Raw genomic sequence first — 21,305 nt, forward strand, 5'->3', positions numbered from 1 at the left:
CACTTGCACTCATTCTGTTTGGACTGTCAGGTGGATCACACTCCTGTTTATCAATACCACTTAATCACTCTGGACCAGAGCATGTGAGCGAAGCAGAGCAGTGTGACACTCCACTCAATATTCCGCTACTTGCACATGCGCTCCACTCAGCCACTCACGGCCCAAGCAGACGCTCCGCTCAAGTACCGCTCATGCTCACCGGTAAAAAGGCATTTGCTCAAATCCCACTCCAACATGAAATTTCTCTGTAGTATACTTGGTTCCAAACACGCACAAAGGGGGAAACTACAGTGGCCCGAGCAACTGCCCCTTTGCACAAATGGGCTGAGGTGCCCCTCTGGGTGAAATATAGACTAAAGGCCGACATTTAGTGAATTATCAAATGATTAGTAATGTACACATCTGAAATTATGTGATTTGTATTGTTGTGTTTTTGTATATAAAATCTTGGTTTATTTTGGACTGTTTACAACTGCTGTTTGATAGTTGGGTCAACAAGACCTTCGTTATAATTTATAATCAGTAGGGCTGGGAATCGAGTTCGATACATTTTAGGCACCGACCGAAATGCCTCCAAACAATCGAGTATCGAAAAATATATCTTGTCGTTTGGTAACAAATTGTTTCCTAAGGGGTTAATCTCATCAACGTCAGTGATAAGAATGTAGCATGCTAGATGTTCCCTTATCTAAAAGTGATTGGCTGCGTTTAGTCATCAAGGAAAAACACTAGTATACGCCGGTTACGCCCAGAGACGTGGCTCACACGTGAGGCTGTAGTGTGTATGTGTCTCAATCCCCATAGATGTAAAAGATGTGGAAAAGATCATACATGTGGCTACATTTCACCAGGCTCAATGCCAACAGTGCGCGATGCAATATTTGCGACAAGATAATTGCTGCCAAGACCGGCAACACAACAAATCTGATGAAGCACTTGACAGTGCACGGAATAAACTTAAGAGCAGAAAGTTGCTCCGTCTTCAACTGCAAGAAGACCGAGCCGGTGCAGTCATCCTCTCAGCGTCATCCTGCCACACAGCTTCATTCAAAACTACTGATGAATGCAGCGGTGCTATGACTGGGACACCGACAGGTAAGGTTAACGTTTAGCAAACAAACCAATAAACAAAATCTGCTAACTTGTAGTGGTACATGCTTGTGAACATGTTCAATTAACGTTTCTGTTATAAATAGCTAGATAAATCGATGCTAAAAAATGCTTTAAGGTTTACAGTAACTGATCAAGTTTAACTTACATTAAACTAGTTGTCTTGTTAAACCATACTTATCCTTAGGGTTGGCTGAATTAACAGTTTCCTTTACAAAAACCTTCACTATGATGCTGCACTTTGCTAAGCGCTTTTGGAAACAATCCTGCATTGTGACCAGCTGTGAATATGTGTGTAACACGTCAATGAACATTGACCAGAATTTGTGAGATCATTAGATGCACCTGTGGCCAGGCTATAAATAGACGCGTCACCAGTGTGTCGTCAGATCCGTTTTCTTCAGAGCAAACTATGCTGTGTGTCTCACAAGCCTGTCAGAAACTTTTTTTCCTCTGCTAGGATTTAGAATTTGTTAGGCAGTGTGCATATATATATATAGAAAATAAATTATTATTATTGTTATTATTGTCATTAATAGTGGTAGTAACCAGAGGTGGACATCTCGTTACAGTACTTGAGTATATTTTTCAAAATGTTCTCCTTTAAGTATAAATAAATAATAGTACTTTTACTTGAACTGATTCAAGTATTCAACTTCACTACAATAATTTTTTGTACCAAAATTACAAGTACAAAAAATACATAATATTTCTGAATGTTTGTGAAGAAGTTAAAAGCGCTAAATCTGTTTATAAACTAAACCGTGCTGTGTGTGGCATAATGGAAGCCTGCAGGGCACAGCATCGTGAGCACAAGAGCTTGCATAAACTGCCACCGATGCCCTCTCTTCTCTAGCTTCTTCAAGACTTTCTGCCTGTCACTATGCAAGAACTTTAATACTGTTATTTTCCGCACATTTCTTTTTATTCTGGAAAATAGCCATTCATTCAAGTATGAGGGATCCGTCTGAACTCATTTAATCACTGATCAAAATACTTGTTTTTAAGGTAGGTAATGTTTTAACTGTCAAACATTAACACAATGTTGTTTGACATATTTGTGGGGATATCTTGTTTAATTGCTACTATATGTCTAAAACAAACTTTTAAATGCCTTAGAAAGATACAATGCAAATAGTGTCGGAAATTAATGTGCAAAATTGTCACCGAAATCTACAAAAATATCCCAAAATTCAAAATATGGAAAATAAAAAAATGCCCACGCATCGAGTTCCCATGTTTTATTAATAATATCCGATATAGTTACAATTGCATACATTGCGATATTCTTTTGACTTTTCACTGAAAATATTATTTTTCCAGCCATCCAGTTCAATGCACCATCGAGTGCACAGACGGGGTCTCCGCTTCTATCCATCCGCATAAGTTTGATTTTTTTTTTTTTTTACTCATATGTTAAATTCCGTAACTGGTCAGCCCTCTTGTTCAAAATACACTGTCCTAGCAGGTAACACTCTCGCTCACGTTGCTGTACTATACTTCCCTCCCCCTTACTGCTGTTTATCTGTCTGAAAAGCCTCACCCGCTAGAGCCAAATGTGTGCAAGTGATGGATGTTATATCAAGAAGACATGAGAAATCACAAAACAAAAAGTTGCAGTTGCATAGCCTACAAATAACATGAGGATATCTGTTAGTAAAAAAGTGTCAAGTCAACAGTACACTACAAAAAATGAGTGCAGACACTTATACAGACATAATTAAGAAACCAAAGCAGAATATAAAGTTCTTCTCTTGGATATCTAGTTTACTTGCTACCAAGTGTCTCTTACAAAACTCATCAGATGTCAATGAGTACTGTGCTATAAAATTGATGTCAGTGTGAATGGGCTTTCACACAAGTGCAGGGATGAAATCCTTAGACCTTTTCATATATGTGGCTCACTGTATTATGACAAAGGAAAACCCACGATTCTCCTTCTTACTTCTAGTCCAGGTCTATGAGAGACTGGGCCTGATTCTTCAAGCTGAGTGCGTATATTAGTACTCTGATTGTAAGAGAATAGAGATGATCACAGAGAACATATCTGTGTCTGGGATCTGTGCTCTCATCTGACAAATCCTCTTGTTCTAAATATCTACTGAGAGTTTATCATGCTAAATGGATTTATGGGTGTTAAAGACTGTTCTCTCAAATGATCATGAATTAAATTAGATTTGTAAATTTTTCTGAGAGTATAGGTGGTGGTTGCCTGAGCAAATCTAAATGTCACAGTACTAGGGTGTTGTGGGCAGTAGTCAAAGCAATGCTATGTGGTTGCTAAGGTGTTTTGATTGGTTGCATTGCCCTGTTACTGAGATGTTCTTGATGGTCATTTGGCCCAAGTAAAATAGCCCACCAGCAAGTCTCTCTTATTTAATAATAGATATGGTATGGGTCCCTCCTCCAATGTAAGTCCATGTGTGTTTATTGTGGGGGTTCTTTCATGCCTGTTTTATTCTCTTATATGTGATCTATTAGAAAAGTAAAAGCCCACCTTTACTCAGTTAAGCACACAATTTGAGGTTTCATTCATATCTGTAATGCATTCGGGACAAGTTTTGAAAATTCCCTAATCCTAAGAATGAGCAATAATAATTGTGATGCTTGATAATAAATTGTTAATTATGAGAAGCTTCATAAAAATGATTCATTGGATTCTTAAATAAATAAGGATCCTTCTTGAGGATACATGGTTGTTCTGCACTGCTTTATTGCATGATGGAGCTCAGGATGAAAAAAGAAATATAGTGACCCTGTTCTGTCATCATGTATTTAGAGAACGGTGGACTGAGGGTAGTCATGCACAAAGACTAAAGCATCCATGTTCAAGCTGTGGGTGACGCATTCGCTGCAGCCTGACGTAGCATATTTTGTGCCATCAGACCAGAAGGGACATTCCTGATTGAGTGCCTCGTAATACTGCCTGCTGGTCCACAGTGGTTTTTTTAAAAAAAAGACTCCATTCCCAATAGTAAACCAGTTTCTGCAAGCACAAGTTCAATGCAAGACAAGCTGGAACAAAATCCAACAGAATCTCTCCAGTTTGCAATTAATTGTGTTACATTTTTTGGTACTGTGGTACAAATAAAGGCTGGATGACAAATTGAACATACAGATATATTGTTGACGATATTGCATGTGATATAAAATATGCAAAATCAAAAAAAAATAAAAAAATAAACGCAATGATTTAAAGTACATTTTATTTGTCCAGGATTAAGATTAGTGATCTTACCTTGATCCTTCTTAAAACATGTTATTTGTATGGTCTTAGATTTAAACTATAATAGCAAAACAGCATTAGAGTTGGTAAGTGTGATTCATTTCTGTGAATCCATGCCTCTTACTAGTGCTAATATTCTTACAATTTTAGTATACTTACTAAAACAAGTGATACTAGGGAGCATCTCTCCCTGTAGTGAGACTCTCTTGTCACTTGTCTCTTTGTCTCATTCACAGCATTTCCGCCATCTCTGATGGTCTGACTGTCCGTGGTCATTTTCCTCAAATGCCACATGGAACATCCGGGCAAAAACAAAGAGGACGCAGTGGGGGTCATGACACATCCAACTTCTGCTGGCCGAGTAAGTGTGAGGCATTTCAGGCAGGGGAGGTCACCAAATTGTGTGTGTGTGTGGTGTGTGTGTGTGTGTGTGTGTGTGTGTGTGTGTGTGTGTGTGTGTGTGTGTGTGTGTGTGTGGTGTGTCACGTGCTTGTAAGTGAGAGAGAAGACAGAATTTGAGATAGCAAGAGAAAAAGACAGTGAGAGAGAGAGAGAGAGAGCGAGAGAGAGAGAGAGAGAGTGTGTGTGTTTTGAAAAATTGTAGGACATGTGGATAAAGGCTTATTTTTAACCCTTACATGATAAGTACTGTCTGGTTTTAAGAGGTCACAATGCAATGCTGTTGACAGAGCCAAAGTCATAAAAACAAATTCAGGCTCAGTTGCATTAATGCACATATGGTTAATTAACAGGGCCATATAATGGAAATCTGCACAGAAAAATGATGGAGGGAACAAGAGGTTATGTTGATGTAGTTACACTAGGGGTTCCTATACGAAACGCAGCAGGCACTGAACCGTGTCAAAAGGTATGGAGGCAAGCTGCTGTGTGCCTTGCAGCAAGAGCTCGACCATGTTGTGACCTTCCAGCAAGCTAGGTAAGGCGTCTCTCTGGTCCTGTTAAGGGTGGGAGGAGGCAATTATCCGAGGAGGCTACAGGCAGTGGCCTTTCATGATTTTTGTATTAAGTAATTTCCAACAGAGCACCTGCTAGAATAGCACTGGGGAAGTGCTCTTCCCTCTCCAGGAAGTAGAGAACTACGGAGACCAATCCTACCGGAAGGGAAGTTAACATGTGGAGAATACCTCACATAGACTTACTGATGGGGAAGTTCACATATGGAATGATGCCACTGGGGAGGACCCTATCTATGGAGAGGGTACACAGCAATAGTGGCCGAGGCAGAGCGAAGCACGGTCGAGGGGAAACCGAACAGTGGAAATGCATCATACAGTGGGAATGCATTTCATGGAATCATTAAAATCATAAGTGAACTTCAGAGAAAAAAAAAATGCTATAAAAGTGTAGAATATTTCCCCTTTAAGGTATTTTGCCTATATATTTCACTAACATTACAGCCACTCTAATTGCATTTCGTAATTCAGTCTCTCAATATTTTTCAGAAGTACAAAGATGCTATAATGAAATTAATCAAGTGCAGATAGAGCAAGAAAATACAGCTGAAGACTTAATGATCCGGTCCTCAGGGAAAGAAAGGGAGTAAATCAGAACCATTAATGAAGAAAATAATATTGCCATTGAAATGAAACCGTTAACAGAATACATTACACAGTGATTGAAATATTGCACAGACAAGAACTTCAGTTTCCCGTTTTATTATTATTATCTGCGTTAGCAGCATTTCAGTCTCCGCAAGGCACAGGTATCATAATAATAATAAAAACGCTGAATATAAGATGGGGTATAATTCAAACATCTTAATGAAATGATTGCTGAGCAAACATCATTAACAGTAACACCTGTATAGTCCAGAAACTTGTCTTCCTCCATTCCCCTGTCATTTGTTTACGAGAGAGTGTGTCGCCCTTATTACACTCCCCATGGAAACAAGTGAAAGCGGAACTAATATAACCAATATCCAACTAAATGAAAAGGAAGGAACGAACATTTAATAAATCTATATCAAATATTTAGTTACTTTAATATAATGCATTACTAAATTAAATATAATGACTACAAATAATTAAATTAAATGGTGACAAACTAACCAAAATTGTCACTTTAAATTTAATTTCACCTATGGTCAAATTCAGTTTGATATTAAGCCTCATTCTTTAGGACTATCTTATATACAGTAATGAAAAAATGTGTATAAGCCAACCAGTTGAGGCCTAGAATAAAGCGAAACATTTTTTTTATTTTTTTTATAATTATATTTTGTTTATTGCATAATCCAATCAACCACCATTAATTTTGATAACAAAAACTAAGCAACAAATATGGTTTTACCAACAGGGAAATTCAGCTAACAGTGACATTGAGCAGAAAGAATTGGAGCATCCCTAATATTAAAGTTGACTGATTCAAAAACTAATGATGATTATTAGTGGGCTGAGACCCTATCCCAAAATGGACAAAAACAGGTACACGTTGGACGGTAACATTTGAATATGAAGAAGACTTTGTTTCACTGTTTATATATTTATTTTTTTGTGGTTGAACTGAAAAAGGTCTCAGTTTGGTTCTTTTTAAGGGAGCTCAAGTGTGAAAACGTCTCGGGTTACATGTGTAACCCTTGTTCCCTGAAAAAGGCGGAACGAGATGTTGCGCTGCTAAGCGCTACGGGGAACATCTTTCGTTGTGAGCCGAGCTGATTAATGTGTGGAACACGTCAATGAACATTGACCGGAATTTATAGCCTCGGCTGATGTAATCATTAGATGCACCTGAGGCCAGGCTATAAATGGATATGTCACCAGGTGTCGTCAGATACGTCTTTTTGAAGAGCAGTCCTGGGACGTCCCAGTGCGGCAAAGCAGCACAATATCTCGTTCTGCCTTTTTCAGGGAACAAGGGTTACACATGTAACCCGAGACGTTCCCTTTACAAAAGGCTTCACTATGATGTTGCGCTGCTAAGCGCTACGGGGAACGCAATACCCACGCCGCCGCACTTGGGGCTGTCCGGACCCCTACAGTTGTGCAGTGTACTCACAAAAACGCGAGAGGTCTCAGACATGAGCTTGAGATGTCGACTCAAGGGCATAAGAGCCCAGAGTAGCAAAGCATCTAACCCACAAAGTTCGATGAATATGTGCGAAGAGAAGCCTATCGCAACACAAACTTGTCATAAAAACTGATGAATGTGAGCGGAGAAGACCAGTCTGCCGCATCACAAACTTGTTCAGGCATGAGCTGAGATGTCGACTCAAGGGCATAAGAGCCCAGAGTAGCAAAGCATCTAACCCATAAAGTTCGATGAATGTGTGCGAAGAGAACCCTATCGCAACACAAACTTGTCATAAAAACTGATGAATGTGAGCGGAGAGGACCAGCCTGCCACATCACAAACTTGTTTAGGCATGGGCTGAGATGTCGACTCAAGGACATAAGAGTCCGGAGTAGCAAAGCATCTAAACCATAAAATGTGATTAGTGTGTGCGGAGAGTGCCAACCTGCCGCACCACAAACTTGTTCGGTGTCAACTCAAGGGTGTAAGAGCCAAGAGTGGCAAGAACATCCAAACTATAAAAGTTTAATGAATGTGCTGGAGAGGACCAACCTGCCGCACCACAAACTTGCTGCAGAGGGAGACCTCTAGCCAAGGCTTTAGAGGAGGAGAGCCCTCTGGAAGAGTGCGCCCTAAAACCTACTGGCGAAGCTTGAACGCTGCCTCGTAGGCCCGGGCAGTAAGGTCCCTCACCCAAAGTGACAACCCGGTCACGGCTTCAAAGTGAAGAACTGCTGCCCTGACTTTACGCCACTAGCAAATGCGGTGGACATAATTCTGAAGGGCACAGACTGGACAAAGTCTGAGTAGTCTTTAGCTGCTCCGGCATTACAAACGGCAGGGAGCAGAAGGCTTAGAGAATGACTGGCCAAGAGTCGAGAAAGGCATCTTGGGCAGGTAGTCAGGGTGAGGGTGCAAAGAATGCTCTTGGTCCTACCTGGGGCAACTCAAAACAGGCCGGCAAAAGAGACAGAGCCTGTAGGTACCCAAGTCTCCTTAGAGACGTAATTGCCATATGAAAAACCATCTTGAGAGTCAGAAGTCTACCAAACGCTGACTCTAGAGGTTTTAAAAAGGGGGGTCTTACCCTATGAAGAGGTCCTAGCAAGGATGCCTCTTAGAGGGCACCCCGCCCATCAAGGCGTGGCAAACCGAAGTGGAAGCCACGTAGAACCTGGCAGTGGCGAGGCAAGTGCCCGCTGACAGTTCCTTCCACAGAAAATCCAGAACTGAAGCAAACTGGCAGTTAGCTGGTTCTGTAATTTGAACTTATTAGAAGGAAACGCATGCAGTCGCATTTGTGCCATGTATGCGCCACCACGATCAGCACCCCCGAGGGGGGGGACTGGGTGACTCAGGGAGAAGTAGAGGAGACATTGCGCTATCAACAGAGGTGAAGAGGTCCTCTTCTGCCCTGTAAAATCTACCCAGATCAGTTCCAAGGGAGGGAGCCCTAGCGCTTGCAATGGTCTCGATAACTTCAGGAGAAAGCCCTGTGAACCTCAGTTGGTACCCTACAGGGGCCAAGCATGAAAGGTTTCACAATTCGGGCCGGGGATGAATATGCCCCCTGAGCCTGAGAAAGAAGGTCCTACCTGTTCGGAATCGCCCAAGGCGAGCCGTCGAGGAGAGATATTACCTCCGAGAACAATATCCTGTTTAGCTAGCGCAACACCATTAATAGGAGGCAAGACCCTTGCTGGTGAACATTGCCAAGACTCCCGGGAGCAGAGAAACCGGGGAAAGAAACACATACAGACGCATTCTGGGTCATGTATGTGTTTTAACGTCCAGACCCAAGGGGGCTGGGTGATTTCAGGGAGAAGTAGAGGAGACATTGCGCTATTCATAGAGGCGAAGAGGTCCTCTTCTGCCCTAAGATCTCACCCAAACTTGTTCCAAATGGAAAAAGCCCGGCATTTAAAAGGTCTCGATAACCTCAGGAGAGAGCCCTGTGTCCCTCAGTTGGTACCCTTAGGGGCCAAACATGAAAGATTCCACAATTTGGGGCAGGGATGAAACATTGCCCTGTGCCTGAGACAGAAGATCCTTCCTGTTCGGCATCGCCAAAGGCGAGCCGTCGAGGGAAGAGATTAGCTCCGAGAACCAAGCCCTGTTCGGCCAGCGTGGTGCTATCAGTAAGAGGCAAAAACCCTTGCTGGTGAACTCTGGGCAACTACTACCTTAGGGTGGAGTTCTTAACTCCCCCGTTGGTATGGACCGTAAATCTGCTCCCATATACGGGCATCCAGGGATATAACTGACCTGAATGACAGGAGCTTGCCCTGGGCCCTAAGGAGAACCCAACGTGTCAGAAATACAGCTGACAAGAACGTAGGTCTCCTTGATGATTTATGTAAGAGGCTACCACTGCATTGTCCACCCGCACCAAGACATGGCAGCCTCAGGAGGAGGTATTTCAGGGCCAGAAATACAGCCATCAACCCGAGACAGAGACTGTGACAACCGAGCTGACGACCCTCCTATCCCCTTAAGCTGGACTGACCACTTAAGGCCGCTACCCCGCCCATCAGGGAGGTGTCTGTCGTTAGCAGCCTGCGACAACAAGACGCACCTAGAGTGGGACCCAAGGCAGAAAACCGGGTCTGAACCACATAGAAAGGGAACGAAGCCTGAGGCGCGTAACCCTATTTAGCCTAGGGGTTTTGGCCCTTGGAAGAAATCCCCTGGCTTTTAGCCACAACAAAAACGGTCTCATGAGCAGAAGGTCCAGAGGGATCACTGTGGACGCATTCGCCCTGAGACCTGGAAATCATTGATACTGATAACAGTGCAACCTTGACCTAGCCTGACTTTGCTCAGGGTGATCTAAATGGACTCAATCCTAGCGGGAGACAGTTGTGCCCGCATTGAGATTGAACTCCATACGATGCCCCGATAGACAGTGTTCTGAGTGGGAGAGAGGACGCTTTCTTGGCGTTGAGCCTCAACCCCAGAGAAACAGATGAGCTAAGACGATGTCCCTGTGCTGAACTGCCAGTTCCTGGAACTGCGCTAGGATCAGCCAGTCGTCTACATAATTCAGAATGCAGATGCCCCAGAGTCGCAAAGAGCCAGCGCTACATCATGCATTGTGAATGTGCGGGTAAAAAGGGCTAGGCTGAGTGAAAGAACCTGACCCTGGAAGACTTCGCCCCGAAGTGAACCTCAGGAACTTTCCATGTTGTGGCAGAACTTCTAAATGAAGTATAGAAGTGCGTCATAAGATCGATGGTGACCAGCCAAACGAGTTGTAGGGCTTGAGACACGACCGTCTTGACAGGCATCATCTTGGACTTGAACACCCACGGGTAGTTCAAGCTTTAAGATCTAAGCCAGACGCCACCCCTCACCCTCCATGGGAAACGGGAAGTATTTAGTGTAATAACCTAAATCTCTCTCTGGAAGGGGAACACATACCATGGCCCCTTTAACCAGGAGATTGAGTTACATATTTTTTTTTTTTTTTACATAAAAAGAAATCCGGTTCACGGTAGTGAAAACATGCCGTTGAAACACGGAAAAGCGGCAGGGAATTAAATCCTGACGCCCTTATAAGACCCACAGAAAATAATATATCGGGCAGAAGTTCCCACGCTGCCAGGATCTCTGAGATGGGTATTATATTTTAACACTTCCTGTTGAGGGGTTGTCGAGGAACGCAGGAATGCAGGAACAGCGAAAACTCCCAACTGGGAGGAACAGCATAGTGTGCCGAGCAGCACCAGCCTGACCTGCTGCTTGATAAGCCCTTCCCACTAAAGTGGAGGTTGTCCTACAAGGCTTTGAGGGGAGAGAGGGCTTCTTAAGTGACGATGCCGAGCCCGGCGAGAGATAGCCCGCAAGCGTCTCTTCGACCGGGCGGCATCACTGAATACCGCCGTGCCTCAGCACCCACGACAGTCGAATATAATGACGCCGAGGGTATGTGAACACGGGAAGAAAATATATATATATTTTTTGTATTTTTTTAGGGGTTCTCCATGAGCCAAAAAGCTCTTAATGGAGGTTTATCAAAGAAGGAAGGAACCCATGAGGCGTTCCCTTTCTTAGACTGGAAGATAAAATCTATCCCCTAATTTGGAGCGTTTGGGGGTCTCTTTTTCGTGTGGCCAGACCAATCTGGCAACCGCACGAGTAACAACATCGAGCAATTCCTCCGTAGATTTTTTATCGCGGACGGAAAGCTCGGAGGCGGGAAGAGAATAGCGATCCACCTAATGATCCGAGAAGCGTCGAGATCATGTGAAGAAACAGCTGGGTTTGGGGAGAGAGTGAGAGAAAGGGATCAACCCGTCTCTTGCTCCTCAGCCAAAACCATGCAAGAGCCCCACGAACAATCTTCTTTTCGAGAGTGCTGACTCCCGGAAGCAAGCGAGGGGAGCACGACGCACTCTGCCTGTTAACTGATGTGTGTCGTCTTCAGCTACAGAGCGAGAAGAGGGGAACACGCACCGTTTGCGGCTTTCAGTCATTCTCTCTTTTTTTAGAAATATATAGGCTATATATAATATTTTCTAAACAGAAGAGAAAAGAGAACAAAGAACAAAGTTCACTGCACACTGTCTAACTGATTCTAACTCCTAACAGAGGAAAGAAAGTTTTGACAGGGTGTGTGAAACACACAGAAACAGAATCGCTCTGAAAAAAGAGTTTCTGACGACACCTGGTGACGTATCCATTTATAGCCTGGCCTCAGGTGCATCTAATGATTACATCAGCCGAGGCTATAAATTCCGGTCAATGTTCATTGACGTGTTCCACACATTATTCAGCTCGGCTCACAGCGAAAGCTGTTCCCCGTAGCGCTTAGCAGCGCAACATCGTAGTGAAGCCTTTTGTAAAGGGAACCCCAGTAGCCTTTTTTGCAGTTGAACATGTGGAAAACATTACCATCATAATCGCAGTTCAAATCACAATATTTTTCAAAATAATCACAATCAATTTTGCAGCCCTACGGGATAACATTTTCAATATAAATTGTAGCATTATTTCATTAATACCCTATGGTGTGACAAAAAAAATCCTTTAGCATGAAAAGGCATTAATGTATTCCTTTCAGAAGTGATCCTCCCTGTCCTATTCTCTTCAAGATTTTACAAAACACAGGGCTCATTCCAAGACATAGCATCTACTACAAGCAAACACCTGTACAAGCATCACTCCAACTCCCCCACTCCCATCCACCAGATTATGCATTGCAAAAGGCACATTTGTCCCCATTAATTTACCTATACATGAGATCTTTATCATGAAGCCTTCATACTCTATATGGCAGAAATATCAGTAATATCAGGCCCAGCTCCAGCTCTAAGGCCCCACTTAACTTCCACACCTGATATTAAAATGCTGGGCATTATGCTAACAATTTTGTTAAAGAGCACTCATGCCCCCAATTTAAAACATTTTGGTCACAGTCACAGAATAAAAACAAAAGTAACACTTCGGTGTCACAACATATGCATAAGCATGTACTGAAAAACTGAGTAAAAAATTACAACTGGAAATCCGAAAAATATTATATTGACCTACTTGCTAAATTACAAAGCATGTGTATATTAATCTCACCATGATGCATCAGCAGATGTGGCTGATCACCTTATGAACATCAGTTAAAAAATATATTTGTTAACAATTACTAATAACTTTATTATTAGCAAACATTATATATTGCTCAACAGATCAGTTAATGAACATTCAAATATGAATATACTTGAAAAAAATACAGTATATCAAACATTCTTGACATTCCTAACTATTTGAATGTATTTTTACTAGGGCTGTCGATTTAACGTGTTAATTCAGTGCCATTAATTTGACAAAAAATAACGCGTTAAAAACATTTACGCAATTAATCGCATGCCCAAGGACCATAATAAGGAAGATTCCTGAGAAATGCAAGCTTGTAGTACCACCTGTTTACTCCAGAGGGCAGTACGTTAAATTTCATCTGTATGAGCAACACACAGTTTATACAGTGAAGAAAACACTTCAATAGGCAGAACAACACAAACATGCGTTACGTTCTTGTGTTCAAAACACTCGAAGGAGCACAAATGCGATCTAAGGGATCTCAAGATGTGTTTAAAGATTGAGTATTAAACTATATTTAACTTGACATAGTGACCTAAAAATGTTATGTTTATGATATTAGATAATAATAAATCTCCAATTGATTGACAAATTCACTTGTGAAATGGATTGCTGTGAAATGTATGCCAATGATTGACTTATGATCAATAATATGGTAATAAACAATACATTGTATTCTAAAGATGCTTTTTGTATTGTCTTATCAATGATTAACTCTGAATGTAAAGCATTTTAATTATCTGAATATTTTTATATATATATATATAATTTTTACATAATTAAAGATAACTATGTATAATTATATATTGATATATGTATAATCCTTATATATTGAGTTATTGTTATAAGAGGGGCTTTCCCAGCAAATATTTGTATATGCGATTCGGAACATCGGGACACCGTGTAATTCATTCAATTAAAGATTTTAATCGATTGACAGCCCTAATTTTTCCTTATAATCAGTTAAGATTTATATAAAATGAATAATGCTTGTTAAAATTATGAATGAAACATGCCTTCTTTGAGGAGCACAAAAACTACCTCACATTTTATTAGAGATGTCTCTATGCTGAGATTTAGTCTGAAGGTTTTGCTTTAGTATACACTAATCAGCCACAACATTAAAAACACCTGCCTAATATTGTGAAGGTCCCCCTCATGCTGCCAAAACGGCACCAACACGCATCTCAGAATAGCATTCTGAGATTATATACTTCTCACCACAATTGTACAGAGCAGTTGTTTGAGTTATCGTAGACTTTGTCAGTTCGAACCAGTCTGGACATTCTCTGTTGACCTCTCTCATAAACAAGGCATTTCCGTCTGCAGAACTGCCACTCACTTGATGTTTTGTGTTTTTGGCATAATTCTGAATAAATTCTAGACACTTTTGTGTGTGAAAAACCCAGGAGATAAGCAGTTAAATAAATACTCAAACCAGCACGTCTGGCACCAACAATCATCCATGTAATTATCTAAACAGCCAATCGTGTGGCAGCAGGGCAGTGCAGATGCTGGTGAGGAGCTTCAATTAATGTTCACATTAACCATCAGAATGGGGAAAAAAATTGGATCTCAGTGATTTGGAACGTGGCATGATTGTTGGTGCCAGACGGGCTGGTTTGAGTATTTCTGTAACTGATGATCTCCTGGGCATACGCAACAGTCTCTAGAATTTATTCAGAATTGTTTATTAATATCTTCAGTGCGCAACATCCAGTTGACATCATTAAAGACTTTGTTGAGGCTTTTTTTTGCTTCAACCAGTGCCCCAAATAAACTAATGCAACGGAGAGGACCAACATCTGAAAAAGGTTTTCAGAACACTTTTTGGTTTTCATTCACTTGAAACCTGTCAATAAATGTCCAGGTCATATTTAACCGCTTTGTGTCATTTCTGCATTGTGACTTTATTTTCAGGACATTTAAGCACATTTTACCACCCAATTTTCATTACAGTTACACATCCAGACCTTTTACTTGTACTATTCCCATTGTATTCAATGAGGAATCGCTGTCATTATTTATTAAAAAAAAATTACAGTAAAAAGATGCTGTAGAACAATTGTTTTTAAAACAGCAAAATTGATACTCAGTACCAAGAGAGTACTAATATGATAAACAGGCATAAATTCAATAATATATTTTTGAATTTTCATGTTGTGATGATGAGAATTGAGAGGTAAAATATGAGTACCTGAAAATAATGTGTCAAAATTTAACAAATCTTTGTGCAAAATATACTTTTTATTTGTTTCTTTTGATATCGGAGTAAAACAGGACATTTTCTTGACCGGTTTTGTGAGAATAAATGGCAAAGTTCAAAACTCTTGTTTCAGCGCAGTGGTTATTGACAGGTCCTTGAGTAGGCAGTCCTTCACAGTTGTTCGAAAGCATACATGAGAGCTTACATACACATTTTTTTATAAAAATGATTCTGAAGAGAGCTCAAAATGTAGGGTGGGCCATCAGGGTAGGCTGGACAGTTGAGCGGCCGGGCCATGCTCATGAATGTGTGGGCCAGGCCCACCTAGGCCCCTCCATGGAGACAGGCCTGAGCAATACCCCTTTTAATGATTGTTACCCTGTCCTTTAAAATCAACTGCTGCAGCATCTCTGGGAAATTATTATAGACGTTTAAGGTGATTTATTGGGACACAACATACCAGGATAAACAAGTAAACTCTGCTGCACACAAAAAAAAAAAACAATCATGGCTTTATGGTTTCAATGATTCAAAGTGCACAAATGGGCAGGCCTTAAACAGAATTCATCAGCAACATAGCAACTTGGCACATTAATACAAAATATGAGCGGTAACAGGTGGGCATTTACAGTCATTTTACAACTGCTTTGAAAGCAGCTCATCCAATCAGAATTTAGAGTCTGAGCTCTCCATTTTATAATATTGGATTTAAGAGGGTTAATGCTGGGTGGCCAGCCAATGCAAATTCCATTTATTTGCACAAACTGCAAACATCATATACAACATCGTAGACACAAATTAACAGTGTTCCTGTGAAACATCTAATGCAGATGCACAGATCTCATCAGCCAAGAGGAGACAAATTCTCAGTTACACTTTGTGCATGACAGACACTTTCTCTGTGTATGAATGTGTGTGTGTGTTTATGTGGTGTACAGCATTAATGATCATGGGAAATTGATCTGTCAGGGCAACATCTGTCCTGTTAAATCCCAATTTCTTAAGGCCACATCTCTTCAAATTCAAAACAGAGTCAATGCGCTCAGTCTGTTGTGTTTCTGGGTTTAACAGCAATTCTCTGGGTTACATCCCATGTATTGTTTGTCATCTTGCTCAGGCCCTCAGAGTCAGGGCAAGGATATCTCTAGCACAGCTAATTAAAAGCCCAAAGAGAGCTTAACGGCATCAGGAGATTACATCACAAAAATGACTCATGCCCAAAGCCAGTGGAAGTGCATCATGTGACCGCAGGGCTCCGCCCATCTTATCTCCCAGATAACACTGATAAGATCCCAGAGCATCTCCAGTTAAATAGCCTTGTGTTTACCTCATATAATCAAAACAATTACACATAGGAGGCCGGTCTACAAATATAGTCAAATCTTAAATGGACAGTTCACCTGAAAGAGTGATTCCTCCATTCCAACAAGAAAATGTCCTGGTAATTTTTAACCTCAAATCAATAATAATAATAATAATAATAATAATAATAATAATAATAAATATTATATCATATTATAAAAAATCTAGCTTACGTTTAGGACCATAAAGACTTTTCAGTTTTGTTCAGGACACTTAAGCTTTTTTTTTTTATCTTAATGCCATAAAAAGGGTATTATTTATTTAGACTTAATTTTATAAAGGCAAAAATGTATTTCTTATTTGTTTCTTTTGATTTTGGGGCAAAATAGAAAAGACATTATCTTGACAGGCTTCATGATTATGTCATTATTTACTTACCCGCATGTTGTTCCATACCAACAACAAGTAAAGCTTCCATCATATAATAAAATCTAGATACCTGATAATGCAACAGAAATATATTACAACTGTATAGTAACATGTAATATTCACCATAATAGTAATAATAATAAATAAGTAATAATAATGATGATGATTATTAATTAATGATTAATATTATTATGATTATTATTAATAATATTATTATTATTAAAGTTAAGCAATATATCACAAGTAAGAGTGCTGTTGTACTGAATAAAAGTTTGGTAAAAAAAAAACAATAGTTGAAAAGTAATTGTTATATTATTCGGCTAATCGTTTTAGAAATTTCTTTGATTAGACACTATTTTGATGATTAAATTAAATTAAAACGTGCAATTCTAAAACAGGCTAAATGAGTGTGTTAATAGCACATTACACTATTTTTGCTGTGGTATCGAGAACAGTTAAATGTAACTAGTACTTCTATCGGGAAGACACGCAGGCTTGAGTGAAGTTTAAGATGCCATTTATTTGATAAATGTAAAACAGAAAGTAATGTCTCTCTCTTTGGCATAGGCCCTGTCTGGCGGTCTGAGGGAGTTGTACCCAGAACTGTCATGTCCTGCCAGAGATAGGAGGCAGGGGCGAGGAGCATACCCCGTGTGGGACGGGGCTCAACTGGTGGTGGTGGGGTGGTGGAGGTTGCCTGTGTTAGCACACTGAAACAGCAATGTGATAGATTGTGAGCAGACTTATCAAGCAATGGGTTACATGCGATTGGCTAGGAATTACCCAGCTAATGAAGTGATGATGTACAGTTGCTAGTCTTCCCGCTAGAACTACGCTGCGCTTCCATTGATACGACTACTGAAAATTTGGTATGGTGACAACACAAACCGTAAACTACATATTTGTTTACATCAGAATATTTTGCAGTAAATTAAAAATATATTTGTTCTATCCTTAAAATTAGGTCTGCACGATATATCGAATTTATAAAAATATTGCAAATGTACATATCGTGATAGATATATCATGAGTGCTTGCGATAACGGTATGATATTTTGAATATGTTAAATAGCGTGTATGGCAACGCAGATAGCAGATAACAGACCGGGCATGATTGTCACTTGTGTGTGCGTGCAGCGAGCATGATGAGCAGCGAGAAGACACAATTGATTTCAGTAAGTTGCACTGTATAGCTTTCAACATACCCTCTAATGTTCATTCAGGTTTTTTTTTTGGAGCTATAAGAGAGAGAGAGCGAGAGGGAGCGAGAGAGAGAGAGAGAGAGAGAGAGTGCCCTGCTCCCTTAGAAGGGCAGCTATTGTGATATGTCATACACGGCATTTAAGAGTATTAACGCAACATTTGTGCTCATAATAATGAGACCACACGCCAGTTTGAAACTCAAATTTGGCATATTTAATGGCCGCTTTAGATATATTATCAAAGAATGGGTTTCAATGAACTGAGAATAGGAATGTTAAACCTATGTAAATGTCTACAGCAATCGCTTCTGGACAACATATTTCAAAATTAAAGTCCCACATTGAATGAAATTATTCTGAAATAAATACGAACATGAAAACAGTGTAAAAAATAAATTTCACAACACAGAATATTTTAGGAAATCCCACAATATGCTTTAAAAAAAAACAAAATCAAATATGAATTTTAATATCTGCTACATAGCTATTGGGAAGACTGTATTTTAGGATACAAGGTTTAAATGCAATTTGGAACAAAAGACAAGTATTTTTGTGATCACTTGGATTTTATTTTTAGATTTGCAGTGGGGGTTCTGATGGTCTGTGCACTCCGATGACTTAGTATCGTATCGCACATCGAATATTGCATACAGTATTTTTCCTCCACATCATGCAGCCCTACTTAAAATCAATCTAAATCAACAGTTTTGCAAAAGTTTTATATATTTCCATTGTTTTGTTTTTTATTTGATTACATCATGTGCAGTGCTTCATGGGATTGTACTTCATTCCCTCGTGAAAGATGGCAAGTATACACAATCTTGTACCTTTGTCATTTTGTCTGATTTTCAGATGTCTGTAATGCTGTGATTCACCTTGGAGCTGGTTGGGTTGGTTTGGTTCATGTTCAGTGCGAAAAATACTTTCAGAACCCAGATGGCTGACAAAGTGGGCGGACAATGTTGCGCTCTATTGGTTAACACAGCAAATTCACGAGTCAAAATTCACTAAATTTAAACTCCATTTGAAATCTGCACTGGAAAATTTTGAATTCATTTTTGTATTTTTTTGCCACTGTAGTCCTTCGCAAATTCCCATTGAGTTGAATATATTCCTGCTACAGAATTTAGCCATGCTACAGTTAATGTGGCTGTGCGTTTTTGTGGTTCACTGAAGGAGGTGCTGGACAGAATCACCACTTCAGTAAAAAAAAATTGCATCTTTTCGCCATACAATCAAAATGAATGATGACTAAAAAAGTCATAGGGGATTGAAACAACGTGAGGGTGAGTAAACAATGACAGAATCTTCGTTTCTAGGTAAACTATCCCTTTAATGCTGTTGAAGAGTGCAAGTTAACAAAATAAAAATATATATAATTCAATCTTTTTGAGCATTTTACTAATAGTTTTGGTGAAATAACAGATAGATTTTTCCAAGTACATAATAGCATAATTGCAAATATAAACATTGAATACATAATGTTAACAATGACAATGAGTCATAATTGTTTTTTTTTTGTTTGTTTGTTTTTTTTGTTGCCAAAACGGTGATGCTATTCTTTATAAAATGAGGTCGGGATTCCGCGTGAATTTATTGTATGTGACATCATAGATAAAATAATAAAGTAATGCCGACATCAAACCGCAGAACCCGCTGATTGGATCTTTCTCAACTCGTGCAGCAGGTGGATTAACAAATAAGAATCCCTCCACGGTCCCATTAGGATTTAACAGGAATCAATTAAAATCAATGCGATTCCTTAAAACACGTTATGCAATTCAGCAGATACTTTAACTTAGAGATTTAACAACCCCCTGAATGCAAGTCTTTCTAAATGAGACGTAGTGTTTACAAAGGTGGCATGGTTTATAATAGAGACACCTAACACAGAACTGGATAATGTAAGCAGATTGTTTGGCTTGCACACGTCAAGCAGCAGCACAAAGTAAAGGACTGGACATAATATTGGATCAGATTATCTTGTCCCATTGTCAAAGCTAATTGGAAATAGCCAAGCCATTTAGCTAACAATAGTCCATATAAGCTGTATATTGAGAAGCTCTGCTTTATCAGATATTCAGTAAACACATTGCGTCTCATAAACTGTAACAGTATACTTAGGACTATTAAAGAGCACAGCGATATTCAAATCGGTCGAATTATGATGCACCTGCCACTGACACTACATCAACATCGCTATCAGTGACCCAAGAGTTCAAATAAAAGAAGACAAGCAAGTAAAATACACAAAACCCCAGCTATTTATTATCTAACAGTTTGCATTCCGCGTACAATAATGGCATAACACCTGAACGCGATCTTACCTGCGTTGCCAAAGAAAAGAAGCACCGAGATTATCGACTTGGTCGGAAACATTGCAATCCCTTTCTGTAGCACAATGTGTGTGTTATCTAGGTTTTCTTCCTTGCTTGCGATGAAGAATGCGTAATCCTTATGCCTGCGAAGTTTTTGGGAAGTTTCCTTGAAAGGGCGCTGCTCAGAATGAAGATCTTGGCCGTTGGACTGTATTGATATTGTTGCGGTTTAAATTAGCGTGCCCATATGCCGCGCGCTGAGATGGAGAGGCAATGCAAGAGCGCGTGCACACGGCTTTAAGATGCACACAAATTAATCCGCCCAATAAGCGGCGCCTCTGAGGAGAGGCGATATGATCAAATAGTGCACTGGACCCAGCCAGGAGCAAACATAAAATACTGTATACCTGGACTAGAGAGAGAAGGAGATGGGAGGGGGAAATGAAGTCATATGCACCATCTTTTGTAGACGATTCGGATAGATTTGATTAGATGCGGCTTTAAGACAGCCATTTGTAAAATAAAAGTGTAAAGAGCTATTTTTATTCTATTTTTATTTTAGTTTTTATTTAAGTGTTTGCCAGCTAGATACAGGCTACATAAGCTTATCACAAACCCTTTTGACGTTTAATCACGTGCAGGGTATGAGTTAGGCTACATCTACAGTTTAATTTTCACTACAACATTCATTCTTGATATTGGCAATGGAATAGGTAAATATGGCAAGCCGAATTGGCTTTTAGTCATGTGGTTTTCACTAGTAGCAATGTTAATTTGAGATATTTTAGATATGATGACCAGTAAAGAAGCCATTTAAGTTATGCCTAATTACTTTAATTTATTAATATCTTAAATCCAATTGCAGGTATCTGAAATGCAAAACCTAACAT

The 21,305-nt window shown here is 39.9% G+C and overlaps 1 protein-coding gene across 4 annotated transcripts in view; it reads right to left on the minus strand.

The window, feature by feature from the left end:
• Window positions 1-20,669, minus strand: part of LOC127631742 (neural cell adhesion molecule 1-like) — a 155,029-nt gene extending 134,360 nt beyond the window's left edge. For all 4 annotated transcript variants that reach the window (XM_052110031.1, XM_052110030.1, XM_052110032.1 and 1 more), the window contains exon 1: window positions 20,425-20,669. In XM_052110031.1, the coding sequence (XP_051965991.1) occupies window positions 20,425-20,476 (52 nt within the window). In that variant the 5' untranslated portion in view covers window positions 20,477-20,669. The remainder of the gene's footprint in view (window positions 1-20,424) is intronic.
• Window positions 20,670-21,305: the final 636 nt, after the last annotated feature.

This window comes from Xyrauchen texanus, chromosome 38 (assembly GCF_025860055.1).
Source record: "Xyrauchen texanus isolate HMW12.3.18 chromosome 38, RBS_HiC_50CHRs, whole genome shotgun sequence".
NCBI lineage: Eukaryota > Metazoa > Chordata > Actinopteri > Cypriniformes > Catostomidae > Xyrauchen > Xyrauchen texanus.